The sequence below is a fragment of the Chaetura pelagica genome, unplaced genomic scaffold, assembly GCF_000747805.2.
Source record: "Chaetura pelagica isolate M959 unplaced genomic scaffold, ChaPel_1.0 scaffold405, whole genome shotgun sequence".
Taxonomy (NCBI): Eukaryota; Metazoa; Chordata; class Aves; order Apodiformes; family Apodidae; genus Chaetura; species Chaetura pelagica.
Window position 1 is genome coordinate 2403087 of NW_009953489.1, and position 27283 is coordinate 2430369.

A 27283-nucleotide genomic window follows, 5' to 3' on the forward strand; every position below is an offset into this window, starting at 1 on the left:
GCCGGCGGCGGGGTGCTGCGGCTCCTTTAAGAGCCGGGCGCCATTTTGTCCGGTTCTCTGGCAGCGGCGGGGGGCGGGGCGGGCCCTGGGAGCCACGCCCCCCTGCGCGCGCCGCTCCCGCCGCTGAGGGCGCCTCTTCCCGCCCCTTCGCGCGCTCCCGCGTCCCCTCAGCGGCCTCGGCTGGGAACGGGCACAGTCTGAGGGGTTAAAGTTACCGTGCGGATAACAAACTGCTCTGATTGTTGGGTTTTTTGGTTGTTTTGGGTTTTTTTTGTGTGTGTTTGTGCTTTATCCATCTGTACGTACGTGTGACGTATTAAAATATCGGTGGAAAACGAGGCGTTCACCGGTTTTATTCTGTCAGGTTGTAGCTGCCGTTGGAAATGCTCCGTTTGAGGTCGGTGAGGTCCGTGTGGCAGCACGGAATTGGCACCGGGTTTTGTACAGAGGTGTTTAAATGAGTCCTGTAAAGGTTTTGGGCTGTGTCTGGTGGCACCTGCACAACCAGGTGTGAAATGCAGGGCTGAAAAATCTGTGGGACACACCTGGAAAAAGAGTGTGTGAAAGGGACATCATTAGGTTTAAAAAAAAACCCCAAACATTCTCAGAATCTTGTTAGACTTTCAGTGTTCACTCTTTGATCCTTACTGTGCTTGCCACCCATGTAAACCCTCTGTAGGAATTCTCATTGTCTGCTATTTATTAACAGGTGTTTTAGCGTTTTTTAATGAAACCAAGCACCACACATTTTGTAAGATCTTATTCCATATATTGTTGCTTCCCTAGTTTATTTCATCTGTTAAGAAGCCCAAGTTGGCCTTCTTGTAAGTTTCATTTTCTGTTGATCAGAAGTAGTTCTGTAAATGTCTTTCCCAAAAAGGTTGGCTACAGTGTTTGTTTAAACTCGACAAGTCTTGCACAACTTCAGTTTAACTTTTCATAAACTTGTTTGTTGAGGTCTTATGTTTAGATACCAGGCATGCAAAGGTTTTGTCACCAATGGTTGGGATTTTTTTTTTTTGCAAATGTTGTTTAAAATAATACATTTTTGTAGGTGTGTTGTGCCCTAATATTTTAATTGTGCAGATTCTATTTGTAACGGAAGAACTTGGAAAATTGGCATAACCAGGAGTACAAATGACTAAAAGAAATTTGCAAGTGAGTAGTGATTTCAAAACAAACAAAAAAAAAAAAGGAAAATTCTGGTCTAAACACACCAGCCCATTGTTTGATACAATTCAAAATTATTTTTTCTTTAGATACGTTCCAAATCACTTTGTTATAAAGAAAAATATTTTCTGAAGGACAAACTAATTTTTTGTTTGTTGGGAGGTTTTTTTGCAACCTCTAAGAACGATTTTTTTTTTTAATGTTGCTATTAAACAGAAAGTTAGAACTGATGCAGGATTGCTCTGGACATGCTAAAAGCTGAAATTCTAAATTAAAAAAAAAAATCCAAAGTTTAGCTCTTCTGACTGTCTTGGGAAGGTGCAATAACACTTTGGTGAAACATGATCCGCAGTTAATGATTAACGACGAGTGAAATCTTTGCTGGTAAATCTGTTCATCTACAGCAGAAGCCAAACAGTTTAATTCAGAATTATTAGCACCTACAGTCTGCTGTTTGTTACCACAGACACTATGACTGTTTTAATATGGTTTTTTGTTTTGCTATTTTCTGGAACAGCTTTCAGCCAAGAAAAAATGTAAGTAAAACAGAGAATTTGGTGGAAATGTTACTTGATTGTTCTCTGCTACTTTAGGTGAATGTCTACAGAGTTTAGCTAGAGCCAGTACACAAGATACTCTCCTAATTGATGTGTTTTCACAATTAATATTCTCTGTAGTGTACCTGGGAGTAATGCTTATAGAAGGAGTAATGGTTCTGGGATTACTGTGTTTGCTGCAGAAGTAGGGTCATTTTACATGCCACAAGATAATCATGCAAAAAAGTAAAGAAATAAAGCTGGTGCTTACTAGCTCTTCTGTAGTGCTTGAAGACAAGTACTTTGCTATGGGTTTAATGAAAGTTCTCACTTAAACATGTATTTCAGAGCTATACTTAGCAGTGCTTTTTTGATTCTTATGTCTGTTAATGATGGTGTGTAGAAAGCCCCCAACCTCAGTACTGTTAGCATTTTAGAAAAAGATGATGTACACCTACCAAATGGTTTGTTCAGTGGTACTTCTTATGTATTTTAAATACAGTATGGGGTCAGGTACTAAGGCCTGGCTTGTGCTTTTGTGGAATGATGCCTACTTTGGTTTATAAAGCACTGAAGAAATCATGCAAAATGTATTCATATTGGTCTTCAGTGTAAGTTGCCCCATTTATTTCAGTAAGAATGGTTGGAAAACTACCCAAAGTGTACTCTGTAAGATTAGGGTATCAGGGTTTAGTTTGGCAAAAGGTATCTTTATTTCTCTGTAAATAGTCTGTTTCAGTAGACACGTTTTTGTCTATCTGCAAACTCAAACCCATAAACATTACCCAAGCTGTTATTTTGTAATGTCACATTACAGATTTCATAAAAATTACTCTGACTGGGTCGCTGTTTTTAACTAGTGTCTCAGAGTAACTTGGCCTGATGGTCTTGTTTGCTTTAATGGTGTGTACATGGGTGAATTACAATATAGTTCCATTACCCTTTTGTTGTTTTGTACTCCACATACAGATATGTCCTTACAGCATCAAAGATCTTCCGAGTTGGGGCATCTGAAAAAGTAGTAGTTCAAGCTTTTGGTTTCGAGACGGAATTTCCAGTCAATGTTGCCATTAAAAGCTTTCCAGATAAGCTTGCTGTTTATTCTTCTGGCCACATTTCTTTGACGCCAGCCAACAAATTCCAAGATGCTGTAACTTTAAGAGTAAGGAATTAGAACTTTTCTTGCAGTGTTTTTATTGTCATCTGTAGTTATAAGTCTTTAAAATATTATGGTAAGTTCTGAGGTGGTTAAACTGGGAAGGGAAGCTTTACACCCTGATTTCTCAGTTTGCCACATGTAGCTTATTGCATTTTAGTTTGTCTGAAATGGAAATTACATTGGATAAAATTAGTGTAAAGGAGTGACACCCAAGTTAAACAGACAGTCAAGCTGTTTTAGAAGCATTATTGTAGTCACATAACTTTAAAAAATAATCAGGGAGAGAACAGAGAAGTGTTGAGTGTGGACAAGATATGTCAACAGTGTTCAGATTTTACCATAAAGCTTTATTTAACTGATTTGCTTGAATCCAAGAGTGCAGGAAGCTGAAGAAATTTTTAGTGAAAGCTGTTGCCCAAGAAGTTTCTGCTTGGGTTGATGCCTCCCACAAGGTGCTTCTTGCCCAGTTTTCCTTTTAGCAAAACCAGCTATTTCACCACTGTCAACCACAACATCAACTTTGGTGTGGCCAAGATTTGTTGTGTATTTAAATGGAAGTCTGATAATTTGTATTCCTGTAACCTCATAACTGGCCTTTGCACTTTGCTGGCTTAGTTCTGGACATCAGCAAAATTCAAAATTTCAAAATACCTGTATCTTAATATTCCAGGCTAACATCTGAGATGTAAGCAAAAATAGACCCGTGTGAGTGTTGATGTTTTCATTTAATAATAATTCACAACAGGCTAGTAATTGCTATTCAGATACTGGTCTCATTGAAAAACACTAGGGAAAAATACTTGAAAAATATTTTTGTGTTCTTTTAAAATCTTTGTTTCATCTTTCCCAGATTGAACCAACAGATTTACCAGAAGTGGAGAACTCAGTCAATTATGTGTATTTGGAAGCTGTTTCTCCACATTTTACAAGATTAAAAAAAATTCCTGTTTCCTATGAGAATGGGTTTCTTTTTATTCATACAGACAAACCAGTTTATACTCCTGATCAGTCAGGTAAATAATGCTTATTTGTCTTGGCTGTTATTTAATTTTTAAAGTCTGTTGATTTTGTCAAGAGATTAGGATTGAAATTTAATTTAAGCTCTTGATTATGTTGTATTGATGTTGGCTGCTGTTTATTTTTTTTGATCAGAATAATATTTTTAACTATTTGACCATACCTTCAAAATTAATCACTTCTCCTGATATGGTCTCAGTCCCTGCACTCCACATCCTACATCACTGATCTGTGGCAGAAAAATGAGAGATTTACTGGGAATATATTAAAAATCTTCATGAAGAAATGATGACTGAATCATTGTTTTTATATGGATTAAGCTCTTTTCCTACAAAAGCGATATGCTGGGATTGTGATGGCGAAAAATGATGTTGCACCTTGATGACTGACTGTGAAAGAATGGTGGTGCAGGGTCTGGTGTTGCTAGCTTGAATAAATACTGTTTGCACACCATCCTGACAAGGTCAGCAGCATTCTAGAAATAGTAAAACTATTAGTTTTATTATTATTATTAGTTTATTTAAAAATTAGTAGGGATAAAAGATTGGGGTTTTGTGTTCTGGGGGGTTTTATTGTTTGCTTTTTGTTTTGTTGGTTTTCTTTTTTTTTTAAACAAATCTCTATAATGGCATGACTTTGAAATTTATTGTATTGATTCTTTCAGTGAAAGTCAGGGTTTATTCTCTGAATGAAGACCTGCAGCCAGCTCGGCGAGAAACTGTCCTAACTTTTGTGGTAAGTTGTCACTGAATTTAGTATTCTCTAGATCACCAGAACAGTAAGTGTAGTTAGGTGGTAAATCAGTTTTACAACCAATATTTTAGGTAGTTTTGCAGGAAGCCAGACATTTTAGAAGATCTAAACATGACTGTGCACCGTTGGATAGAGGTTTTCAAGTCCCAGATTTGAAGTAGTTACAGAATGGGAAAAAAAGAAAAAGTCACCATTATTTTCAATAACTGGAAAAAGAATTCCTGAGGAGATTTAATAATACAAGGCTTTCATTCTGTTTATTTAATTTAAGATATGATCAGTGTCTACTATATTTTTTTAGCCTTTTATAATAGACTTGCTATTACCAATTTTAAGCATTGTGTAGTAACAGCTTTTAGTTGTTGGAACAACAGTAAAATGTCTTATCTGAATTTCAGTCTGAGTTGTTTCTAGAAATGTTTTTTCATCCTGTGAAATGTGCAAAACTCTTAGCAGAATATGTTATGGCCTGAGTCCCACTGACATCATTCACTGAATGAAGGTTTTCCTTTGGTAAGAATGATCTGTACCTGCTGATTCTTTCCTGTTATAATTTATAGGATCCTGAAGGAGTAAAAGTGGACATGATTGAAGAAGAAGATTTTACTGGCATAGTTTCTTTTCCTGACTTCAAGATTCCTCCTAATCCTAAGTAGATTTATTTAGTGCTTTTTAAGAATTATGAACATAATTGTGTCTTTAAAGACTGTCAGAATGTCTTTTGCTTGACACACAGAGTGTGCATGACTTGAAACTCAGAGATTTCTAACATTTTACATTGTGTAAACATAGTATAAAGAAATAACTATATAAAATGTTTTAAAATAAGTTTCAAATAATTATTAAAATATTACAACAGAATCTTCTCAAAGTAGGCATTGAACATGTGCAAAAACTTGGTGCAGAATTTTTCTCTCTTAATTATTAACATATTGTTAAGTAGTAATATTAATTTTTATCTTTGGCATGAATTTTAATCCAAAAAAATATTGTTGCCATTCTGTAGGTATGGCATTTGGAAAATTGAAGCCAAGTATAAGAAGAATTTTGGAACCTCAGCTGTTGCCAAATTTGAAGTTAAGGAATATGGTAAGGTGTGCCCACCCTGTGAACTTGCATTTTCATCTGTTTTTTGCAAAGAAAGCTGTAGAGGGCAGTGACACGACACAGAGGAGGAACATGCAGAAATGCATGAGGTTGCATTGGGTGGCTTATGCACAGCAGTGGGCTGCACTGTAATGCCAAGGGGTTCGAGCTAATCAGTCCCATCAGTAGAAGACTGTATTGATACATCATGACTGTAAATAAAATTATTCTTTAGTATGCTTGGGCATCTTAGTTGCAATGATGCAAAATGTGGAACCAGGGCAACTGCAGGTAACTTAGGGTTTTATAATCTGTACTTTGCCTAACAAGGACAAGCTGACAGCTGTGTTTTGGGGCTATCATAACGCAGATCACTTGGTACCAACATGCTGCTTTGATGGCTATACAGAGGTGTCTTTCTGAGTACCTGTGGCTTAATGTATAAAAACACATCTAAGTGGCTGTATTTTCTATTTAATTTTCAGCAATGCCAAGTTTTTCCATTGTCATAGAGCCAGAAAGTAACTTTATTAGCTCTGATAAATTTGACAACTTCAGGATTGTTGTGAAAGCCAGGTAAGGAAATTGGGCTTTGATTTCTAAATATGTGAATATCTCTTCTTCTTTAATCTGAAGAATGATAGTCCTGTGTCCAGAAGTTTCTTCTTTAGCTTCCTCTAGAAATACTATAATCACAATCCTTCTTACAAAGTTACTGTCTTTCAACAGAAGTGTGAAAGCTACAGTTTTTTCTGTCTCTTGCCTAAGAAATTCCTCTTCTTCAAAAATAAACACTATGTTGCAGCCATCAAAGTAATCTTTAAAGCATTTCTTTTGTTGTCTTCCCAGCTATTTTTATAATAAAAGGCTTACAAGTGCTGATGTTTTTCTTCGTTTTGGAATAATTGAAGAAAATGAAAAAAGAATGATGCCTCGTGCGATGCATGTGACAAGGGTAAGAAGCAGCAAGCCTGGCTTGTGGATTTCATGTGCTTAGATCAGGACTGATGCAATTCCACTGAAGTTTTCCCATTGAATTTGTTCAGAATGGCTTCCAGCTCCTAGTTTGCATCAGCAGCTATTCAGTGTCAGCTTTTCCTATGTAATCCTGTCATTTGCGTCACAGAAAAGCACTTTAAAATGAAACTCAGAAGCATTACTTGAGACAGAAGGCAGTTTCAGTCATTGAGGAATGATAAAAGACAGTATCCTGCCTTACTGAAGATAGCTGTTGTTCCTGTCTTTTGTTGGGCCTGGATGCAGTCTTTGCAATATACACTATTGGTTGATTAGCTATCAAAAATTTCAGGGAATAAAGAATTCTTCACTGAGACATGTCCACCTTTGATTTCACCTGAAAATAGACAATTAACAGAAAGGTGTTGAAGTTAGACTTCACATATAGAGAATCTATGTATTATTTCTAAATTATTGACTATTCAGTAATGATTTGTATTTCATTTCCAGATTGAAAATGGAGTTGCTGAGATAAATTTTAACAGTAAAGAGGCAGTGAGTTCTATAGGGTTTCAAAGTCTAGAGGAATTGGATGGGTCATATTTATATATTGTGGCATCAGTGCTGGAGTCTTCTGGTAAGTTGCTTTTTAATTTTATGGTTTTTTTAACATATCTGCAAATGTAAACAGATCTAGAAAACAAAACTGCATGGGTATCTTTCCTAGTATCAGACTTCCTTTAGTGTTCAGAAATCCTTCTTCCAAAACCTTATAAGAAAGAACAGCCCATCCACCACTGTAAAAATATTGAGGGATTAAATGTATTTAATTATTTGTTTTCCCAACATGCAAGGACTTGACTCTTTAGATGCAAGGACTTCACTGTCACAGTTTGTGTTGCTTTGAAGGCTCTAGGATGTGATTATTAAAAGGGGCATAACATTTTATTAGGTGGCCTCAGTGGTGAAGCAGAATTTGCTGGAGTCAGATTTGCTGTGTCTCCTTACAAATTGAGTTTGATTGCTACTCCTCTCTTTGTGAAGCCTGGACTTCCCTTCTTCATTAAGGTTAGTTAAAATAAACAGAATTGTTGCACATAAAAACACAAAAAGTGTGATGCAGAAGTCTTTTTCTTTTATATATATATTACTGTGGGTCTTGACACGCTTTTAATTTCCGTTGTCCATTTACTTTTTTTCCCTTGCTATTGTAGAAGCTTAGTGGTTTGAAAGTTTTCTCCTTGGAAAATGTCACCATTCATTTAAGAAATATTGTCCATTCTGATGAACAGGTGCAGGTGAAAGATACAGTCGATCAGTTTGTCAGAAACGTCCCTATAACCATCACTGCAAAATCACTGAGTGAGGAGATGGATGAGACTGAGTTGATATCAGAGGGATCAGAATCTGGGAGAAGAAGAACAAGCATAAATGATGGCACTGCTTTGTTTGTTGTTAATATCCCATCTAATAGCAAAATGCTGGAGTTTCAAGTGAGTTAATTCATTCCATTAATTTATTTTTTCAGGGGTTTAATTCTGTACTTTGGAGAATGTAAATCACTGACAGAAAGATTTAACACTCAAAAGTTAATACTTCATAAACTTAGAGACTTAAGAATAATCAGTTATGAAAGTGCTGTAATGAAACATTATTTCTCTATTAAATTCTATACTAAATTGTTCTAAAACAAAGTATCCTAATTTGTCACACTTAATTCATAATAGTTATTAACCAAAATAACCTAAATTAATTGTGTGAAAACATATGTCTTTGAGTGCTTCCCCCACTATGCAGGGAGACATATTAATATTTTCTGCTGTTTATTTGTGAACATGTTCTACACTACCCTTTTTTATCTGACTTGATATTTATAAATCTTTTTATGACACACAGTTTTTCTTTCCTCCTTTCCGAGAAAAAAATTAAGACATTTAATTATCTTTTCAGGTAAAAACTGCAGATCCACATCTTTCAGATGAAAACCAAGCAAGTAAAACCTATGAAGCAAAAGCTTATTCATCATTAAGTCATAGTTATCTGTATATTGACTGGGCTTCAAACCATAAGATACTGAGAGTAGGGGATTTCATAAACATTAAAGTATATCCACATAGTCATTACATTCATAAAATCCATCACTACAGCTATTTGGTAAGTAACAGGTGTTTCCACATGAAATACTGAGTTGTGATTTACTATATTGTGCTAAATGAAAAGCCTCACAATCCAGAACTATGCTCTGCATGGAATACATGCAGCTCATACAGCTGCTCCTCTCACATAAAATCCATCAGGCTTACAGTAAAGGATTGTTAACAGTCTCATGTTTAAATTATATATTAAGTTTTGAATTCTCATCTGAAATAAGCTGGGATTAAGAACAAGTAACACTAGTCTCAAGAGCTATTCCAGGAGTTGAAATAGAAAGGAAAAGTGTGTACAGACAGCACTTCTTTTTAGGAGATGAGGGAGAGAGCTACCTCCTTTGGTCTAGACCCACTGGCTCCAAGGGCATTTTTGTGTGTGTTGGATTATATCTGAGTGCAAGTAATTGTCAATTGTAAGAAGCATATTTAATATAAAACTTGACTTTGTCGTTCTCCATCATTTTTCTATTACAGATCATGTCAAAGGGGAAGATAGTAAGCTTTGGAACTCAGAAGAGAATTGAGAATTTGGAATATGAGCATCTGACTTTTCAGATAACCCAAGAAATGGTTCCTTCAGCACGTCTTGTTGTTTACTACATAGTCATGGGAGAAGAAACTGCTGAGTTAGTAGCTGATTCAGTCTGGCTGAACGTGGAACAGAAATGTGGGAACAGTCTTGATGTGAGTAGCAAAATAGGCACTAAAATTTGTGACTGTTCTTTCATTTTATAGTCATATTTTAACATGGACCTACAAAATTTTTTAACGCTTCCTTGACTTAGTGTCTGCCTTCAGGTGCATTTTTTTTAACAATGTGCTTTTAAAATTACCTGTATTTGTTTTCACTTTACAGGTTAAGCTGCAGCCAAGCAAAAAGATACTGAATCCAGCAGAAGTTGTATCACTTAACATGAAAACACAATTCAGTTCCTTTGTTGCCTTGTCAGCTATTGACAAGGCAGTATATGGAGTCACAGGAAGAGGAAAGAGAGCATTGGAAAAAGTTAAGTAGCCACAAATTAAAAACATGTTGGTATTTCTTTTATGTTCATATTCACATAGCTATTATGTCATGCATTCAGTAAGCCTGGAAATAAGGAGAAAGGAAATTCAAGCCAGAATAAAAGTAGCTGTTTTAAATCTGACAGTTCAAAATTATAAAAAGAATTTGCTTACAATATCTTTATTAACAGTAAGTAGCTGTGCTGGGGCTTGAATTGGCTCAGGTCTCACTCAGTGGTGTTCTTCAGTGTGTTGTGAGGACATCTTCCAGACTAGAGTGGCCTTTCTGCAAGTCTCTTTCATACATCGTCTGATAAATTCCACATTTTAGTTAGCTGCTGATGTGTTTGTTCCTCAGATAATGCTACTGCTGGAAAAGAGTGACCTTGGCTGTGGTGCAGGAGGAGGACAAAACAACATTGATGTATTCCGAATGGCTGGGCTTACATTTTTAACTAATGCAAATGCTGATGATTTAAATGTAGCAGGTAGATTCCTTTGTTTTGAGCATGAAATTGTCAATTTTCTTTTCTGAAATACTCTCTTCTGACTCTGTTATTATGTTGCAACATCGTTAAATTCAGAGGGAATGCATGTAGTAATGATTTTTGAGGGAGGAAAACATGACTTGTGAATCAGTTATTGTAACTGAAATGAAAATACTTCTATGTAAGTAAAATAGTAAACAGAAAAAGTCTCCCAATTTTTGAATGTTATGTTATAGAATTATTTCTAAGAGGGCTGTGCTGTTACAAAAAAGGTCACATCTTTTTGTACTTATTTTTTGAACAGGTAAAACTTGCAATGAAGTTGTAAGAGCCAAGCGATCTGACTTCAAGGAGCAGATACACAAAGCAGGTGTTAAAAATCTTTATAATTATATAATTATAAAAAAAAAACATCCATTAGAAATCAAGAGTCTGAGTGCTTACTACTTCTAATTGTTGTTATTAACTTAATGTAGTGGAGAGAGACTGACCAATATGGAAAATTACTTTGGAGAGGACCCCATTTATAAAGCCTTCTAGCCCTTTGCCAAATTTGAAGTTGTCAAGATTTAAGTACACATTGTTTTTCTGGAGAGAGAGAGCCTGAAAACTCACTGTGCAACCATAAATCAGTCTTTCCCAGTGACCACCTGCCAGGGACCAAGCCTGTCAGAAGAACCTTTGACTGTTAAATCTTAAAATGTCATAAACCCCTTGTTTTTTAGTGTATAATTTTAATTCAGAATAGTAGTGATTAAGCGTGTGTCACTGGCTTTTGAACGACGACCTTTGGAATCTGCGCCTTCACTAAAATTCTGCATGTTTTAAAAATACATTCAGTATAACAACTTAACATGCATTTGAAAATAAAAACTTAAGAAGGGAATTACTTTATTTTCAGCATCCAAATATTTACGTCCAGAAATCCGAAAATGCTGCATGGCAGGAGTGAGAGCATATCCAGTCACTGAGACCTGCAGTGACAGAGCGCAGCGGGTCCGTGGCAGCGAGAGGTGTGTTTCTGCCTTCAAGGATTGCTGTGAGTTTGCAAACCAGCTGCGGGAGAAAGAGCCTAATAAGCTGCTAATACTGGCCAGAATGCGTAAGTACCAGAGTTTTAACTCTACTGGGGACACGTGGTGAAGCACTTTGAGCTGAATGTGGGGAAGCATGGAGGTGATAGCTTTGTTCATCTATTAACCTCTCCCTATTGCCTGTCTGGGTTATTCCAGAAAGCGTTTTACCAGTCTCCAAAAACCCCTGAAGGGGGCAGGAGAGCAGGTCTTTAGTCTGTTAAGAGCTGGATTGTATCGACTCATATTTAGAACAAGCCGAACTGCAGTAAGAGAGGATCATTGCCTATGAAGACAATGTTAACTTGAACACTACATTTTGATCCCTTGCCCACGCCTGAAATAGCCAATGGGTAACATGTCAGGAAAGAGGAGAGGGAACCTGAAATTTCTTGTCTCCCATTCTCTCCCTGTAGTTGCTTGTTAACAAGTTAATCTGTTTGGATTTTGGACAGGTATTCACATGTATAAATATATGAGATGGGATTAACATGGTCTTTTGACTGAAAGTATTCAGATACATTTTTGCTTTTATCAGGTCTAGTGAGGATTTTTTTTCTTGCTTTATTTATGCTCGTCAGATTTTGAGTCTTTCTTGGAACTGGATGTGGCAGAAGTTCGTAGCTACTTCCCTGAGAGCTGGTTATGGGAAGTTCACCAAGTTTCTTCAAGGTACTACTTTTCTCACATCAGTTCCCAACATTTAACTTAGTCATAGTTTTATAGAAAGTAAATGCTAAAACTGAGGTAATCTGGGTAGCTCTAGCTGTACTCATGGTGTGTGATAAAATGCTGTGTTATACAAATGAACTTGCTGCCATGTTTTTCCCATGCAGGACATGCTGTCTGGGGCCCAGATTGTTGAATCACTTTTTCCTTCATGTTCAGCCTTGCTAAACACCAGCTTCTGTGAAGTCAGCTAAAACTAAGTTTATTCAAACAAAGTCCCAGAAGTCCTGTTTTCTAAATATGCTCCCATCTCTTGTCTTGCCTAAGTCTCTCTTAGATGCATGAATTGCTCTGGGCACTTGCTGCCTTTGTTGATTAGGTGTTGATGTTAGCAGATGGCAAATGAGAATGTATAAATGTACTAACACTTGTAAACACAGATCAAAGACTCTGTCTGTCACCTTGCCTGATTCACTGACTACCTGGGAAGTACAAGCTGTTGGCATTTCTGATAAAGGTAGGTCCTGCAACCTGGTCAGCTTGCAGCTAAAGAATTAGGGAGCTTTTATTTTGCAGAACCTCTCATTGCAGTTGACACTTCTCTTCTAAGATGTTCGTTTTATGGTTGATAAATGCGGAAAGAAAACATAAAAATATATATTCTAGGGGAAAGGAAATAAATTTCTTGTTCTGAATGTAAGTGGCTGGGAAAACAAAGCTTGTCTTGTGTTTGGCAGTGACCCATAATAAATAACTAAGAATTTCAGAACAAGTAGTGAGTGACTCTTCCCTGGCACAGCTTTACAGTGTCCAGCTATCCACTGTTCAGGGACTTGAGGAGAGGAAGAAACAAATTTTCCAATAGATATGGTAGCAGTCCAAATACAAAATTTCTCTCTCACTTTGGAAGGAATGAGAAGCAGCCCAAGGGACTGGTGTGTTGGTAAGTATGTGTGAAGAGTGGGAGACAGCACCTTGGAACCGGAAGCAAGAGCCTGGTCGCTTGTAAAAGAGCTTGGACGATTTTGAAGTATATGTTGAGAAATTATAAGTCGCTTGTAAAAGAGCTTGGACGATTTTGAAGTATATGTTGAGAAATTATAAGTCATCTGTAAAGGTGGCAAGTATGTTAAGACTTTTTGAATCTTCTTTATCAGAAGATAATCTGCTTTTATGTTTTTAATTTTCTTAGGTATTTGTGTTGCTGCGCCAATGGAAATGCAGGTTGTAAAAGATATCTTCCTGAGTGTTCATGTCCCTTATTCTGTGGTGCGAGGAGAGCAAATAGAGATAAAAGGATCAGTGTATAACCATAGAACTGCTGCAATTAAGGTAATTTGTGGACCTAGGGAGCTCTACAGAAAGTTTAACGTGATAAACTAAAATAGGATTTCCCCTGTGAATAGCCATTATAAAAAGTGGCTTGGATCAGATGTCTCCAGTCTTCCACCTAGTGTTATGTATGCTCTGCACAGCTATGCAGCAATTAAATTAAATAATTGATTATTTCATTTCCAGGCATTCCACCAATTACAATGTTATCATGCTCTTGCCTGGCAACTTAGTCTCATAGAAGTTAAAATTCAATTTTTCTTTTCCAATTGTTTGGACACTGTCAGAAAGTGACCACACTTTTTGAATTACCCACTCGTGAGTGCAGAGTTTACATTCCCTAGGGATTGAATATAAAAGGACTATTTTTAAGGTGATAAATTGAAACAGAAATGCAAAACTATTGATGAAAAAAATAGAGTATCCTCTCTAAAGGTGTGTGTAAGAAGAAGGTGTGTGTATGATACACTGTAGTGTATCCCTCATGTTGCTACTGAATGTTTGTTAGTGTCTGTAGTACAAGCAATAGTCATTCTAAAGTTGCTCACTGTAAACAGAAAAGTAGTATAACAGTAATAGAATGCTCATTGTAGTGGCTTTTGTATTTCTCTGGTGTTGAACTTGTCATGATGGTGAAACGTTTAAAATTTTTCAACATTTCAGTTCTGTGTTATAGTAGCAACTGGAAATGGGATCTGTTCTTTTGGAGATTCTGCAGCTGCTGGAGAAAGGATACGCAGTTGTAACTTTAAGAGCCTGGATGGTGGTTCTTCATCCCCAGTTACATTCAGGATACTGCCTTTGGAGTTGGGTCTTCACACAATCAACTTTACATTGCTGACAGCCAGGAACAGTGAAATTGTAGTTAAAACATTACGTGTAGTGGTAAGAAAAAGAGTCAAGGATTTGTGGTGGGTTTTAATTTCATAGAATCATAGAATCTTAGGGGCTGGAAGGGACCTCGAGAGATCATCTAGTCTAACCCCCCTGCCAGAGCAGGGTCACCTAGAGTACATCACACAGGAACTCATCCAGGGGGGTTTTGAATGTCTCCAGTGAGGGAGCCTCCACAACCTCCCTGGGCAGTCTGTTCCAGTGCTCTGTCACTCTTACAGTAAAAAAAATTTTTCAGATATTCACCTTGAACCTCCTATGCTCCAATTTACACCCATTACCCCTTGTCCTATCACTGGTCATCACTGAGAAAGGCCTATCTCCGTCCCCCTGACACTCACCCCTTACATATCTGTAAACATTGATGAGGTCACCCCTCAGTCTCCTTTTCTCCAAGCTAAAGAGACCCAGCTCCCTCAGCCTTTCCTCATAAGGGAGATGTTCCACTCCCTTCATCATCTTTGTAGCTCTGCGCTGGACTCTTTCGAGCAGTTCCCTGTCCTTTTTGAACTGAGGGGCCCAGAACTGGACACAATACTCCAGATGTGGCCTCACCAATGCAGAATAGAGGGGGAGGAGAACCTCTCTTGACCTACTAACCACACCCTTTCTAATGCACCCCAGGATGCCATTGGCCTTCTTGGCCACAAGGGCACATTGCTGGCTCATGGTCATCCTCCTGTCTACCAGGACCCCCAGGTCCCTTTCACCTACACTACTCTCCAGCAGTTCAGCCCCCAATCTGTACTGGGATATGGTGTTGTTCTTCCCCAAATGTAAAACTCTGCACTTCCCCTTGTTGAATTTCATCATGTTTCTCCCCGCCCAACTCTCCAACCTATCTAAGTCTCTCTGAATGGCAGCACAGCCTTCTGGTGTGTCAGCCACTCCTCCCAGCTTAGTGTCATCAGCAAACTTGCTGAGGGTACATTCTATACCCTCATCCAGGTCGTTGATGAAGATGTTGAACAACACCGGATCCCAGTACCCACCCCTGTGGGACTCCACTAGTCACACACCTCCAACCAGATTCTGCCCCATTGACTACAACTCTCTGACTCCTTCCTTTCAACCAGTTCCTAATCCACCTCACTTCCTGATCACCAAACCCATACCTGATCAACTTATCTTTCAGATCATAGAATATTGATTGAGTCACAGGAAATAAAAATATAAATATTGCTTTATTTTAATATTGTCAGAATCCAAAACATCACATGGTATCATTGAAATCAGTGAGGTGCATGCAGTGGAGAAATGCATGACTGACTATTTGAGTACACACATTTTTAAACTCTGATTATAAGAATTTTCATAAAGATTATATATATAGATTATAAGCTAATAAGCAAGGAAAATACTGTATTCTAAGTTACTTGATTCAGATTTTCAGCTGCTCAAGCAAGACACTTTTAGGTAATTTTATACTTTTTTAAGCTTACATTTAAAATTTAAGTTTTCTCAATAATTTAAGGAGGTAGAACTAGCTTGAATGGATGCAGAATAGATGTAGAACAGTTAGGTAAAACTTAACCACAGAAAATTATGTAGAATACAAAAAAACCTATAGTTTTGAACTGTTGTTTCAGTTAATATATATGATGAAGCAAAAGTGTTTTCTTTTTCTGCTTCTTTCCTCTTGATTCCAGCCAGAAGGCATTAAGAAGGAACTTCATGCAGGTTTCATTCTGGATCCACAGGGTCTTTATGGTGAGGGAGCTGATCACATATATCTTTACTTTGATTCTTAATATTCTTGATTCATAATTATGAAGTTTTCTGTGATGTGAAAGAATTGGCATTTCTCCTTCCTGAAATGTTCTTCATGTGTCCCTTCCAAGGATATCCTGTCCTTTCATTGACTAACAAATCCACCTCAAAATAGCTAGTCTTTCAAAAAAATACTTGGATTCATTTCTTAAAGGAATGTTTAGGTTTATCTTTTACTAGGATAGAATATTAAGCTTTTCTTGGTGTGCTTGAAAACCAGTTAGCAGGTGCTTTATTCATGAAAATAGAATATGATTTTGTTTAACCAGAAATTATTCTGAAACTACAAAGTTTAGGTCCAGGTCAGATTTTTTTTCTTAACAAAAAAAAGGAAAAGAAATATTGAAGTGTTCACATTGGTTGTTCTTTGAAGGTTGATATTGCTTGCATGTGCATTTGACCATATTTTTGCTTTCCATATTATCATAAGTATTTTTGTTGCTGACTTCTTAGGTAGTTGTAACCTTTACGTCTGGCTGTTACATCTGAACCACCTATTGATTTAGGTTGTGCAGTGTGATATGTACATCTACATTTTCAATTATAGGTTCAATCAAGAGACGGCAAGAATTTCGGTACAATATACCACTAAATCTGGTCCCTAAAACAAAAATTGATAGAAGTGTCAGTGTAAAAGGTAAATTGAATATAAACTTTTGACTGAAAATATGCAGTATGCATTATGTCTACTGCATATGTTCTTTCTTTATGTATGTTCTTTTCCTCCTATTTCATATTCCTTTTTTTGTCTGAATTTATTCCTAGGTTGTTCTTCTTTTGAGAAAAGACTTTGCAGATAATGTTTCTGTGTAGAATTTTAGATACTTCATAAAGAATGATTGATATAACTGTCAGATTCTGCCCCTCAATTCACTTTGAAGATCTCTCATTTAAATCAGTCTTGTTGTTTTCTTTATTTACAGGACATCTTATGGGTGAAGTGATTGCCACTGTCCTCAATCCTAGTAGTCTCAATGTCCTTATTAATCTGCCCAAGGGCAGTGCAGAGGCAGAGTTTATGAATATTGTCCCAGTATTCTATGTGTTCCACTACTTGGAAGGATCAGATAATTGGCATTTACTGGGTCCTCAAACCTTAACTTCAAGAACTCAAATGAGGAGGAAGATGAAAGAAGGTAGAAAAATACAGCTTATTCTCTTGTTTCAGAGTTGTAGAGGCTCATAAAATTTGATAAAGATAATATAACTGAGTGAGCAAATATAATTTTAATATAAACCTCTTTTCAAATTTTTTTTTTGCCTAATATCTCCCTTAGGGATTGTAAGCATCTTGTCATTCAGGAATTCTGACTTCTCATACAGCATGTGGAAAAATGGGCAAGCGAGCACGTGGTGAGTTGAAAAGTCTTTTGATTAGAATGGATGGAGAAGGCTCATTTCACTCTTTGCTTTAAGATTATAACTAATTTTTAAAGTGTGATACTTTCTAGTAAGCATGAGAGGTGAGCTTGATGGTAGATTTAAAGGATGGTTACAACTTAAGATAATACCATTTGGTTCCTTGTTTTCACTGGTTCAATCTTTGGTGTCCATTGTTCCCACCATTACAACTAAGTTAGGCCAACATTTGGGAATAGAAAATTGATTCTAGTTAAAAATTGAGTGATCATTGCCACTTTGTTAAGCTCAATTAAAAATTCATCTGCAATTATTTATTTGGATTGTGGGAGTGTGTAGCAGACCTATATCATAAATAGTACAATTGTGTTCAGCCTTTAGCAATGTGGCGGTATCTGCTCTTCAAAACAAATAGGATCTGTTTGATTTCCTTGGCAGGTTGACAGCTTTTGCTCTAAGAATTCTTGGACAAGTTAATCAATATATAATTCTTGATCAAATTTCGGTTTGTAATTCACTTCTGTGGTTGATTGATAACTGTCAAATGCCAGATGGGTCATTCAGTGAATTTTCAGATTACCAACCAGTAAAACTACAGGTATGAAAACCAAACATGTTCTCTGCATATACAGTAAAAGCTGAAGTCAATAGGATAGAATGTGTTAGAGGAATGCAAGATATTTCACCAGAACACCTATTCAAGACAATTTTGCTAAATTTGCATTTTTCTAAATTAATTTAAAGAACAGCACAATCTTGCAAACATTTCTGTTTTTCCACTGTAAGTAGCTGCTTGCCACTTCTTAATATTAAGAAAAAAAATATGTAGGGAGATTTTACAGTGTAGTAGTTGTGGCTTTCCAAGAACTTGATATAATTTTGTTTCTTTTAACAAATAAGCTGTTATCTTCAAAAGAGTCAACAAATGTTCAGGTTAAACCAAACTGGGATTTCTTACAGGAATTTCTATTTGTTTCCTCACCTAAACTGCAAAGAAAAAAAATGTATTTAAGTGTAATGTTGCTTCTGTTTATTTATATTTGCATATTTTATTTTGTAGGGTACACTGCCCAGAGAAGCAAAAGAAAAATCTTTGTACCTCACAGCATTTTCTATTATTGGAATTGAAAAGTCAATTAACATATGTCCTACTCAGGTAAATAATGTTTTTATTTCTACCAGCACTCATGGTCTGGGATTCTAATTTCTTCCACTTCCTTTAACATTCATTCAGAGAAATCAAGAGGGTTTTTTAATTTCAGAGATTAATATTTATTTGCTCTGTTAGTCTTTGTCTTTTGAAATATGTAGAAGAATAATGATTAAGTTCTCGTTAGCTTTATCACAAGATATATGTAGAAGACACCTTGTACATTTGTATTGTCTTGATAAATGTGTTCCTTTTAAAATAAGTTAAATAGATGTTAGCTGTAGCCTGTTCATCTTTTCAGAGAATCCATGATGCTAAAAATAAAGCAGGAGATTATTTGATGAAAAATGTTGGGTCAGCTCAGAGCCTCTTCACCATGGCCATCACTTCCTATGCTTTAGCTCTTGTGGATTTGAACCATCACTCGGCACGGTTGGCATTCTCTGCCCTGAAGAGGGAAGCCTCTGTCATAGGTATTACTGAACTCTCTCCAGTCTGTACTGGAGTTGGCTGTCAGGTGGGCTGTTCTTTCACTCTTCTTTGATTCTCTCATGTGATGGCACTACTTGGAGAGTGAATTTCAGTAGTGCTTGCTTTGGCATAAATGAAGTGGGCAATAGCTGGCCCTGTGTAGCCTGGGAAGAGCTGTTGTGGTTTCCATCTGAAGCCTTTGTTTTATACTTCTGTAGGTGACCCTCCTATTTATCGTTTTTGGAAAGATACTTTCAAGACAGTAGACCAGCACACTCCCAGCTCTGTTACTGCACAAATGGTTGAAACTACAGCATATGCCTTGCTTACTACTTTGCTAAGAGGGGACCAAAACTATGCTAATCCAATCATCAAGTGGTTATCTGAAGAACAAAGATATGGTGGAGGATTTTTTTCAACCCAGGTAAACTTAGGTTTTGTTTTCATTCTTCAAGTGCCAAAATCTGAGATGCCTTAAGAGGTAAATATCATGAGATTATGATATTGACAATGTTGATGTCCTCCTGTGTATGGAATTAGTATCAAATGACTGTTGCCATGGTATTCTTTGTCTCTGGAAAATACCACTTCTTTTCATGAAGTCTGTTACAAACAGAAATTTACAAGCTGATTCTGAAAAGACTAATAGGAGAAAAACTGTTTTTCCAAGGTTTTCATACATTATCTTTTCAGGATGTAATGTTTATTCTTGTTTTGTGCAAAAGTGGAACAGTGTGAGAAGGTTTATGCTTTTTCCTGTAAAAGCTGGGTTAGTATGTATGAATAGACTAAAAGTCAAGTGAAAAGTGCCAGATTCCTAACACTCCATCAACTAGTCATACAATATAGAATATTCCAAATCATGCAACTTCCCTTTTTTTACTATTAAAAATGTATGAAGAAACTGATGAGTGCTGGTTTTCTTTACTGGTATTTGTTTGCTTCCTCTTTAGTACTTGGGTGTTGTATCTTTACATGGAATAGGTGTGTCTATGAGTATAGTGTTAAATGTGTTGCCAGCCTGGTAACGTACTGTTGAGCCACTGCTGAGCTGTTTAGCTAGTCATGGTTACCAGTATGTGTAATCATCTTTCAGTGGCAGAAAATAAATTGCTTTGTAGTACACTGTCACTTCTTTTTAATTTCTGAAATTACCTCTTTATAATTCATTTCTGGCAGGACACAATTACTGCCCTTGAAGCCTTGACTGAGTATTCCCTTCTTGCCAAACGGCTTTATTTGAACATGAGTGTGAAGGTGTCATACAAAAGCCATGGGAACCTTCAGCTACTTACACTGACAGAAGATAATTTCGTGGGAAGAACTGTGACAGTGAGTGAATAGTATCACTTTGGAAAAGTGAGAGCAGAATTCTTAGTAACTTGTTAAATAATTACTTGAACTTGCTACTAAAGTAGTGATTTATGTTTATAAAACTGGGAGTAATTTGGTGGAGGGAATGTTTAAGTACTTTATCTGCTAAATTTAATCATTTGAATTTTCATTTAAATTTAGTGTGTCTGCTGGTTCCTATGAAGTGTTTTTTGGTAGAAGCTGTTTGTAGCATCAGGCCTTCATATGTATATAAAATGTAGAAAAAACAAGCAGATGAACTGACCTGCATTGCTGCTGTTAGTGCTATCTTTATTAACTTAGATTTTTGTTTAATATCAATCCTTTAGGTACCTTTGGATGATGACATATATGTAAGCACTGGAAGCAGCACTGGCATAGCTACAGTAAATGTAAGCGTGCAACCTGTTTTTTAAAATGGAATATATTGCTTGTTAATGTCAACATGGAAAAAGAAACTGAATTCCATTTGTTGCCCTTACCTTTAGACTGAAGTGGTGGGTGTCATTGTGGCCACATTTTAGATTAAGTACAAGCCCCTGTATGATGTAGGGCTAATGAGAGAAAAGTTGTGAAGTTTATTCTTCTTCACTGAAGGTTTTCTGTTCCATAAATCTAAATAGAATTAACAACTTGAGTTTAATGCTCATCAATTACTGCTATCTCTGGTTAGACAACCACACAGGGAAGACCCAACTCAGTTATTAGTTTTGAGAAATTGCTCAATTCTCTGTTATTCTGGTAACTACTCTTAGTTTATTAAACAATGTCACTGAAAATTTGCTTTCTTGTAATATGTAAAGGAATAATTATCATGTGCTTAAATATTAAGCTATTGCCATTATATATTTTCTTCTACTCTTTCCTAGACTCTTCTAGCATCAAAATTAATAACATCTGAAATGTACATGTTCTTGTGTACTAGTATTTACATTAGTGAAACATCAGGAGTTGTTTGGATAATACTTTTAGACTTATAAATAGGAGCAGCAGAGTGGGGTGTTTTTGCTCAAGAATTCCCCATTTATTTCTGTGCTGCTCATTTGTTTACTCTGCTTTGTGTCCATCAAACAAATCATGCAGCACAGATTTGTTTTACTGCTATTGTATTATCCACATTATGAATTCTCACAGATTTATGCCAAGAGGATTGCTTACTGCTTCTTTTTGTTTAATTTATTTGTGTGTGTGTAGGTGAGGACAGTATATAACACAATTGGTACTTCTGAGGACTCATGTAACTTTGATTTGAAGATTGTTCCAAAGAGAGATGATGGTAAAGGATTAATATGGTTTTAAATATTACTACTCAGGTCAGTGCAAGGGGGGGAGAAAAAAAACCACCTTATTTTAACAAAGTGTTTCATTTAAGAACAAAACTGTAATAAATTCTGCCCATTTCTAAATGCAAAACTGCAAAAGAAATTTCTAGAAGCCTTTTCAGCCTTTCCCTAAACTATTGTTTTTTTGTGAATGGAAGTAATTTTAAATGTATTTCTATGAGGTGCATTTTTACTCATTTATTGGAAGAGTTTTTGCAGTTGGGGGAGTGAGGAGTACAAACCTACAGCAGAAGAATCTGTTGGGGGATGGTGGGGTGACAGTGAATTCTACAAGGTACTGTGAGTACCAGTCCAGTAACAAGATATATAACCACATTCTGAGCTTTTGCCATGAAGTAGTTTTAATAACAGAAGTGCATCATAAAGTACATTAAGCATTAAAGCTGTCATTTCACCTGAATTATAAGTAAAAGAAGTCTCATATTACTTGTTTGTGGCTAGACAGTGGGTTCCTATAAAGATAGCCATCAAAACAATTCAAAGAATTCTCTCAATTATGAAAATGCTCCATGAAATATTTGGATTGCTGCTTCTGAAGAGTTATAAAATTACTGATTTGACTCTACTTGATATGAAAAGGTCACCTAAGAGAAGATGGGGAGCCCCTCGGGCGCTTGGAGGCTTGTGCAAAGTGAGTACAACTGGGGGGGCTTGGTGCTGGTCTTTTCCCTAGTGACTGAGCCTATGTACACATTATTAAATTATTCTAAGACTGTTAACAAGAATTTCTAGTCTTTTGGTTTTCCTTAGTTACTGTTTTAATATTAGATAAACTGACATATTTGTAATAAGTTTCTTTTCATTTGAAGATAGTAAAATGCTTTTGGTTTTTAATAACAGATCAGAAGACCAGATGCAATTCTGTTTCTTCCCTTTTGTGTATATATGTGAACAGGATTAGAGCCATAGGTCATGATCTTTTGGGGAGGGAGTTTTTCTTAAATTTACGTATGGATTCTCCTGGAACATAAATACTAAGAAATGCTTATTTATTCATGATATTGGCATAAACCTGGGATTATTCACCTGGGCTATTTTTCTTCATTACAGGTTTACTGTGGTCTAAATGTTGATAGAATTTGCGTTGGGTTTTCTGAGATCACATTTGAAGATTTCTCTTTCAGTTATGTTTAACTAATACTATTTTAAATCTATTTTAGGTACAGACCCAGTGTGAGAGAGCCACGGTCAGGGTCTGCTCATGCTGTGATGGACATAGGTTTGGTCAGTGGATTGGAAGCAAATACAGAAGATTTATCTACTGTAAGTTCCAAGTTTTTTGACAGAACTATTGTATCTACCACTCTTCATCATCTTTGTTAGTACAGTAGTGTAGATTTGTATATTGTAGCTGCAGTGTTTCTAAACACTTTTAATACTAATGAGAATACTCTGTTAAGTCTAGATTGTGGATTTTTGATGGAGCCAGGAGCTAGACATCTAGTTAAAGTTTGACAGCTAGGCTCCCTCTGTTAGAGGAAAGACAAGACCAGACAGAGTGGTTGTCTTCTGTGTTAGGGTGTTGTGCACCAACCTCTGGAGATGCTATATCTGCTGACTGTGAAGGGAGCACTGTTAGTGTGCACACCTAACTAGTAGTTGGCTAAAGTTTGTGTGCTGAGTCTTCTGAATTGTAGTGCTTGTGTTCATCCAGCTCCTGTTGACAACTGTGGGTTTTAGCTAGAGGCAATCAGAGATTTACAGGATTTAAGCAGTGCACTGTACATGGCTCAAGCATTCTTTTAAGGATAATTAGCTCTCAATTCTTTATTATCTTCATGTAATGAGTAAAAAGGTAATTTTCTTAAACCCAAAAAAAGAAGTGAGAGTTATGAGCATCATAAAGAAGTAATGCTAAAACAAGGGCTTTTTACATCTCAGAATTGTGTTAGAACTACTAGTCACAAAACCATCAAAAATAATACATAAATATTGAACTGAAAGAAAAGTTGTTTCTCTCTTTTTCTCCCCTGCAGCTTGCAAGTGGAGTGGATCAGTTGATAGCAGATTATGAGATAAAAGATGGGCATGTTATTCTGCAGATAGACTCTGTACGTTACCCTTTCCATAACTGTAAGCACCATTTCACCTCCTGGGAATGATTTTGTTTTCTCTGCCGCTTCTTCATTCCCGTGTCTCTCCCACAGGTGCCAGCCAATAGTTTTCTCTGTGTTGGGTTCCGAGTAAGTGAGCTTTTCCGTGTTGGAATGCTGAGTCCTGCCACATTCACTGTGTATGAATATCATGCTCCAGGTATGTGTTCCATGTCTGCAAAAGTACTGTTTGTCTTTTAACTCTTTCTTCCTCCTGAATAACTACATTTTTTCTTCTTCAATAGCTTTTTAATTGTTATTTTAGACTCTGGTAACTTTTGACTCAGAGTTTCAGGGCTGACTTCTTGGACTTTGATTTTCTCTATGTATTCATTATTTCTTTTTGGATCTTCTAGATAAAAGATGCACTATATTTTATAACCCTTATGGAAATGAAAAGCTTGTGAGATTGTGTGAAGGAGATGAATGCAAATGCATGGAAGGTAAACTTTTTTAAGATGTTTTCCCATTTCACTTGGTTGGAAAAATGCAGTGTAGTGCTTTGCACAAAACCACAGCTGTTCTCTCCAAATTTGACATTAAAAAAATTTATTTTTTTTTAAAGTGCAGGAAGATCATGGATGTCTGACTGGATTAAGTTCGGGTGGTTGAGAGTGTTGTTTTGTATTTTAAATATTCATTGTTACAGCATGCAATCCCAGTGTTTCTCAGTTACAGCACATATCCCAAACAGGTAGAGGTTCCTGCTGTTTTATTTGAGGAGATGTGATGACATTGTCTAACAGCGGCCTTTTTGTTTCTCAATGTAGCTGAGTGCAGTGAAGTACAGGAGAGACTGGATCAGTCAATAACTGCTGACAGCAGGAGAGCAGTTGCATGCCAGAGTGATATTGCATATGGTAATACTTGAATTGTCATTACCTATTTCATGTTCTGACTGAAAAGTTTACTTGTGTAATACAGCTGCAAAACATTGCCTTGCAATTAGATCTTTGTGATTAAAATTCAGTAGCCTTGGCTGTGGCAAATGGTACATGAAGAAGCCATTGGTGCAGCGAAGAGTAAGTGCTGCCCATACCCTCTGCTAATTAACAGGGTTAGTGCAGCAGTGAGCCTGATCTGAGGAGTTCTGCTAATGAACATTGTGTTAGCATCCTAACCTCATCATGTGGCTTGGAGGTTGTGCGGCACCAGATGAGAACATGGGTGGAGTTTCCATCAGATTAGAGCATGGCTAGAGCTTGTTACTGTTTCTTTGCCCTACAGTGTATAGCTATAGCCATCTTTTCTCTGAAATTAGTCTTGTAAAGGGACATTATATTCTCCATCTGAGCACCTGTAAGACATTCAGTATGTATGGCAGGAGCAAGGACTAACAAAAGTTTTGGTCTGTGTTGTTCTGCAGTTTATAAAGTGAACATCTTATCACAGAGTGAAGAAGGTTCTTTTGTAAAGTATTCTGCAGCTCTTCTGGACCTCTATAAAAGGGGTGAGTGTCCTGTTCTTAATCCATCTAACATTTAATTTAGATTCAAAGATGTCTGGTTGAAACCGCAGAAGCAGCTGACAAAAATCAGCAATCAAACCTAGTAATTTCATTACAGTAGTAACTGTAGTCTCAAATACAGCTTTTGAGAATCCTTTTGTGCCCTGAGAAGAGCAGTCTTTGATATTTTTAAACAGCTTTGGAAGAGGTAGTTGCTTGTGGTTCCTGGGGAACTGAAGCTAATGTTCCCTCATTTTTCCTCTAAGTACCCAGCATGTCCTTATAATTACTATAATATAAAATTATTTAATGTGCGTGAGGCTTATTTACCATTCCAATTTAATTTTAAACATGTTTTACAAGAAACATATTTAGATCATCAACATTTTATCTTATACAACTAGTGGCAAATAGATCCCTCAGCTGTGCTGGACTGCAGAACATTTTAGTGTTTCCTACTTAATGTACTAGTGACTGGAAATTCTTTGTCAAATTTTCCAATTCTTGACATTTCTACTTCAGGGCAGGCTTTTGCTCAAAAAAATAATGAAATAACCTTCATTAAAAAGAAGAGCTGCACAGATGTTGAATTGAGGCCAGGAGAGCAGTATTTGATCATGGGAAAAGAAGCCTTAAAGATGAGAATTGGTTACAATTTCAAGTAAGTCACTTACCGTTAGAATATGCAGAGATTTAATCTTAGTGTGCTGTGAAGTGGCAAGTGTTTGTATGTAATAATTCTTAAGCAGTATATAATTGACGTAATTTTTAAAGTATGAGTTAAGTAGTTACACAGTGTGTTTTCAGATGTGTACATTAGAAGCAGGATTTTGATCACAAACCAACCAATGACATGTTGTATTTTTTTTTTCTGTTTGACATCTTCCTCCCCAAATCTTAGTAGCAAATTGTCTTCATCTCTTATCTTCTTAGATTCCAGTATCCTTTGGACTCCAGCACTTGGATTGAGTGGTGGCCTTCAAATGCAGCATGTACATCTTGTCAGGAGTTTTTAATGACAATGGAAGATTTTGTTGAAGATCTTCTCATCAGTGGCTGCTGATTTACTCGGACAATTTTTAAATTAAAAATATGGATAAAATCTCACATATATAAAATAAAAATCCTCACCTATTTAGTAATTATTTCCTGAACATAACATCCATTTAATAATTCATCTTGAGAAATTATCTTTGCTCATATTTCATCCCCATGTTCCTATAACATAGTAATGATCAAAGTACAGTTTTTAAGCCTGGATGGGAGAAGAATGCAGAACTGCAAAGACATTTGAAGTCAGTTGAAGTGGATTAGTTGTAAAAACAACCACAGAAAGTACTGTCTTGTGCCAGAATAACACTTAAAAGCATGAAATTCTGATGCCTTCTATAAAATAGAATCCTCCCTTCATTAAAAAAAAAAAAGGCAAAATAAAATTGTTTATGAAATTTTGTTACAACTTTAATGTCCAAGCAAATAAAAAAATAATCTGTCTAACTTAGTACAATAGCACACACAAACCTGGAACAAACCCTTACTGCCATCTCAATTTCTTTATAATTATTATTTTAAATGTTCACTTTTTAACTTCATTAAAGTGCTGCAGTTGTGAGCTGGATGGGAGACAGTTCCTAAAGCTGTTTTAGATTGAGCCAAGAACCATCATGAAGCCAGGTGCTCCTCACCTATTGCTCTTTTAATTCCCTTGGACCTGCAGATGACAAAATCTTGCTCTTTTCACCCAAGCCAGTATCCAGGCATTTATCTTAGTATGGTGAGTGACATTTTTCCTGTGGCATGTAGTTAGAGTGACAGATACTTCAGATATTTCAACTGATTTTAAATACTTTTGATCATCTTGCATTTAATGCTTCTTCTGGTACTGTTGGTATGTCATCCATCTCTAGAGAAAATAGGCTATTTTAAAACTAATACTATCTCACTGCTTGTATTTTAGAAAGACCATAGTTTGGATATTAACCCTGCAGTCTTGATAAATAAAAAATTA

At 36.5% G+C, this 27283-nt stretch overlaps 1 protein-coding gene across 1 annotated transcript in view; it reads left to right on the forward strand.

Annotated features, from left to right (window-relative positions):
• Positions 1 to 26338, forward strand: part of C5 (complement component 5) — a 27066-nt gene extending 728 nt beyond the window's left edge. Inside the window, exons 2-41 of the mRNA XM_009998942.1 lie at positions 787 to 824; positions 2676 to 2868; positions 3716 to 3878; positions 4547 to 4617; positions 5196 to 5287; positions 5642 to 5724; positions 6207 to 6297; positions 6571 to 6676; positions 7189 to 7315; positions 7631 to 7746; positions 7971 to 8171; positions 8629 to 8832; positions 9303 to 9512; positions 9685 to 9834; positions 10192 to 10321; positions 11223 to 11423; positions 11976 to 12066; positions 12504 to 12580; positions 13256 to 13395; positions 14059 to 14280; positions 15939 to 15999; positions 16607 to 16696; positions 16983 to 17195; positions 17337 to 17412; positions 17857 to 18016; positions 18479 to 18574; positions 18870 to 19041; positions 19258 to 19463; positions 20219 to 20371; positions 20722 to 20784; positions 21587 to 21668; positions 22315 to 22366; positions 22896 to 22998; positions 23712 to 23786; positions 23883 to 23988; positions 24185 to 24271; positions 24599 to 24688; positions 25195 to 25278; positions 25798 to 25936; positions 26209 to 26338. Of these exons, the coding sequence (XP_009997244.1) occupies positions 787 to 824; positions 2676 to 2868; positions 3716 to 3878; positions 4547 to 4617; positions 5196 to 5287; positions 5642 to 5724; positions 6207 to 6297; positions 6571 to 6676; positions 7189 to 7315; positions 7631 to 7746; positions 7971 to 8171; positions 8629 to 8832; positions 9303 to 9512; positions 9685 to 9834; positions 10192 to 10321; positions 11223 to 11423; positions 11976 to 12066; positions 12504 to 12580; positions 13256 to 13395; positions 14059 to 14280; positions 15939 to 15999; positions 16607 to 16696; positions 16983 to 17195; positions 17337 to 17412; positions 17857 to 18016; positions 18479 to 18574; positions 18870 to 19041; positions 19258 to 19463; positions 20219 to 20371; positions 20722 to 20784; positions 21587 to 21668; positions 22315 to 22366; positions 22896 to 22998; positions 23712 to 23786; positions 23883 to 23988; positions 24185 to 24271; positions 24599 to 24688; positions 25195 to 25278; positions 25798 to 25936; positions 26209 to 26338 (4944 nt within the window). The remainder of the gene's footprint in view (positions 1 to 786; positions 825 to 2675; positions 2869 to 3715; positions 3879 to 4546; positions 4618 to 5195; positions 5288 to 5641; positions 5725 to 6206; positions 6298 to 6570; positions 6677 to 7188; positions 7316 to 7630; positions 7747 to 7970; positions 8172 to 8628; positions 8833 to 9302; positions 9513 to 9684; positions 9835 to 10191; positions 10322 to 11222; positions 11424 to 11975; positions 12067 to 12503; positions 12581 to 13255; positions 13396 to 14058; positions 14281 to 15938; positions 16000 to 16606; positions 16697 to 16982; positions 17196 to 17336; positions 17413 to 17856; positions 18017 to 18478; positions 18575 to 18869; positions 19042 to 19257; positions 19464 to 20218; positions 20372 to 20721; positions 20785 to 21586; positions 21669 to 22314; positions 22367 to 22895; positions 22999 to 23711; positions 23787 to 23882; positions 23989 to 24184; positions 24272 to 24598; positions 24689 to 25194; positions 25279 to 25797; positions 25937 to 26208) is intronic.
• Positions 26339 to 27283: the final 945 nt, after the last annotated feature.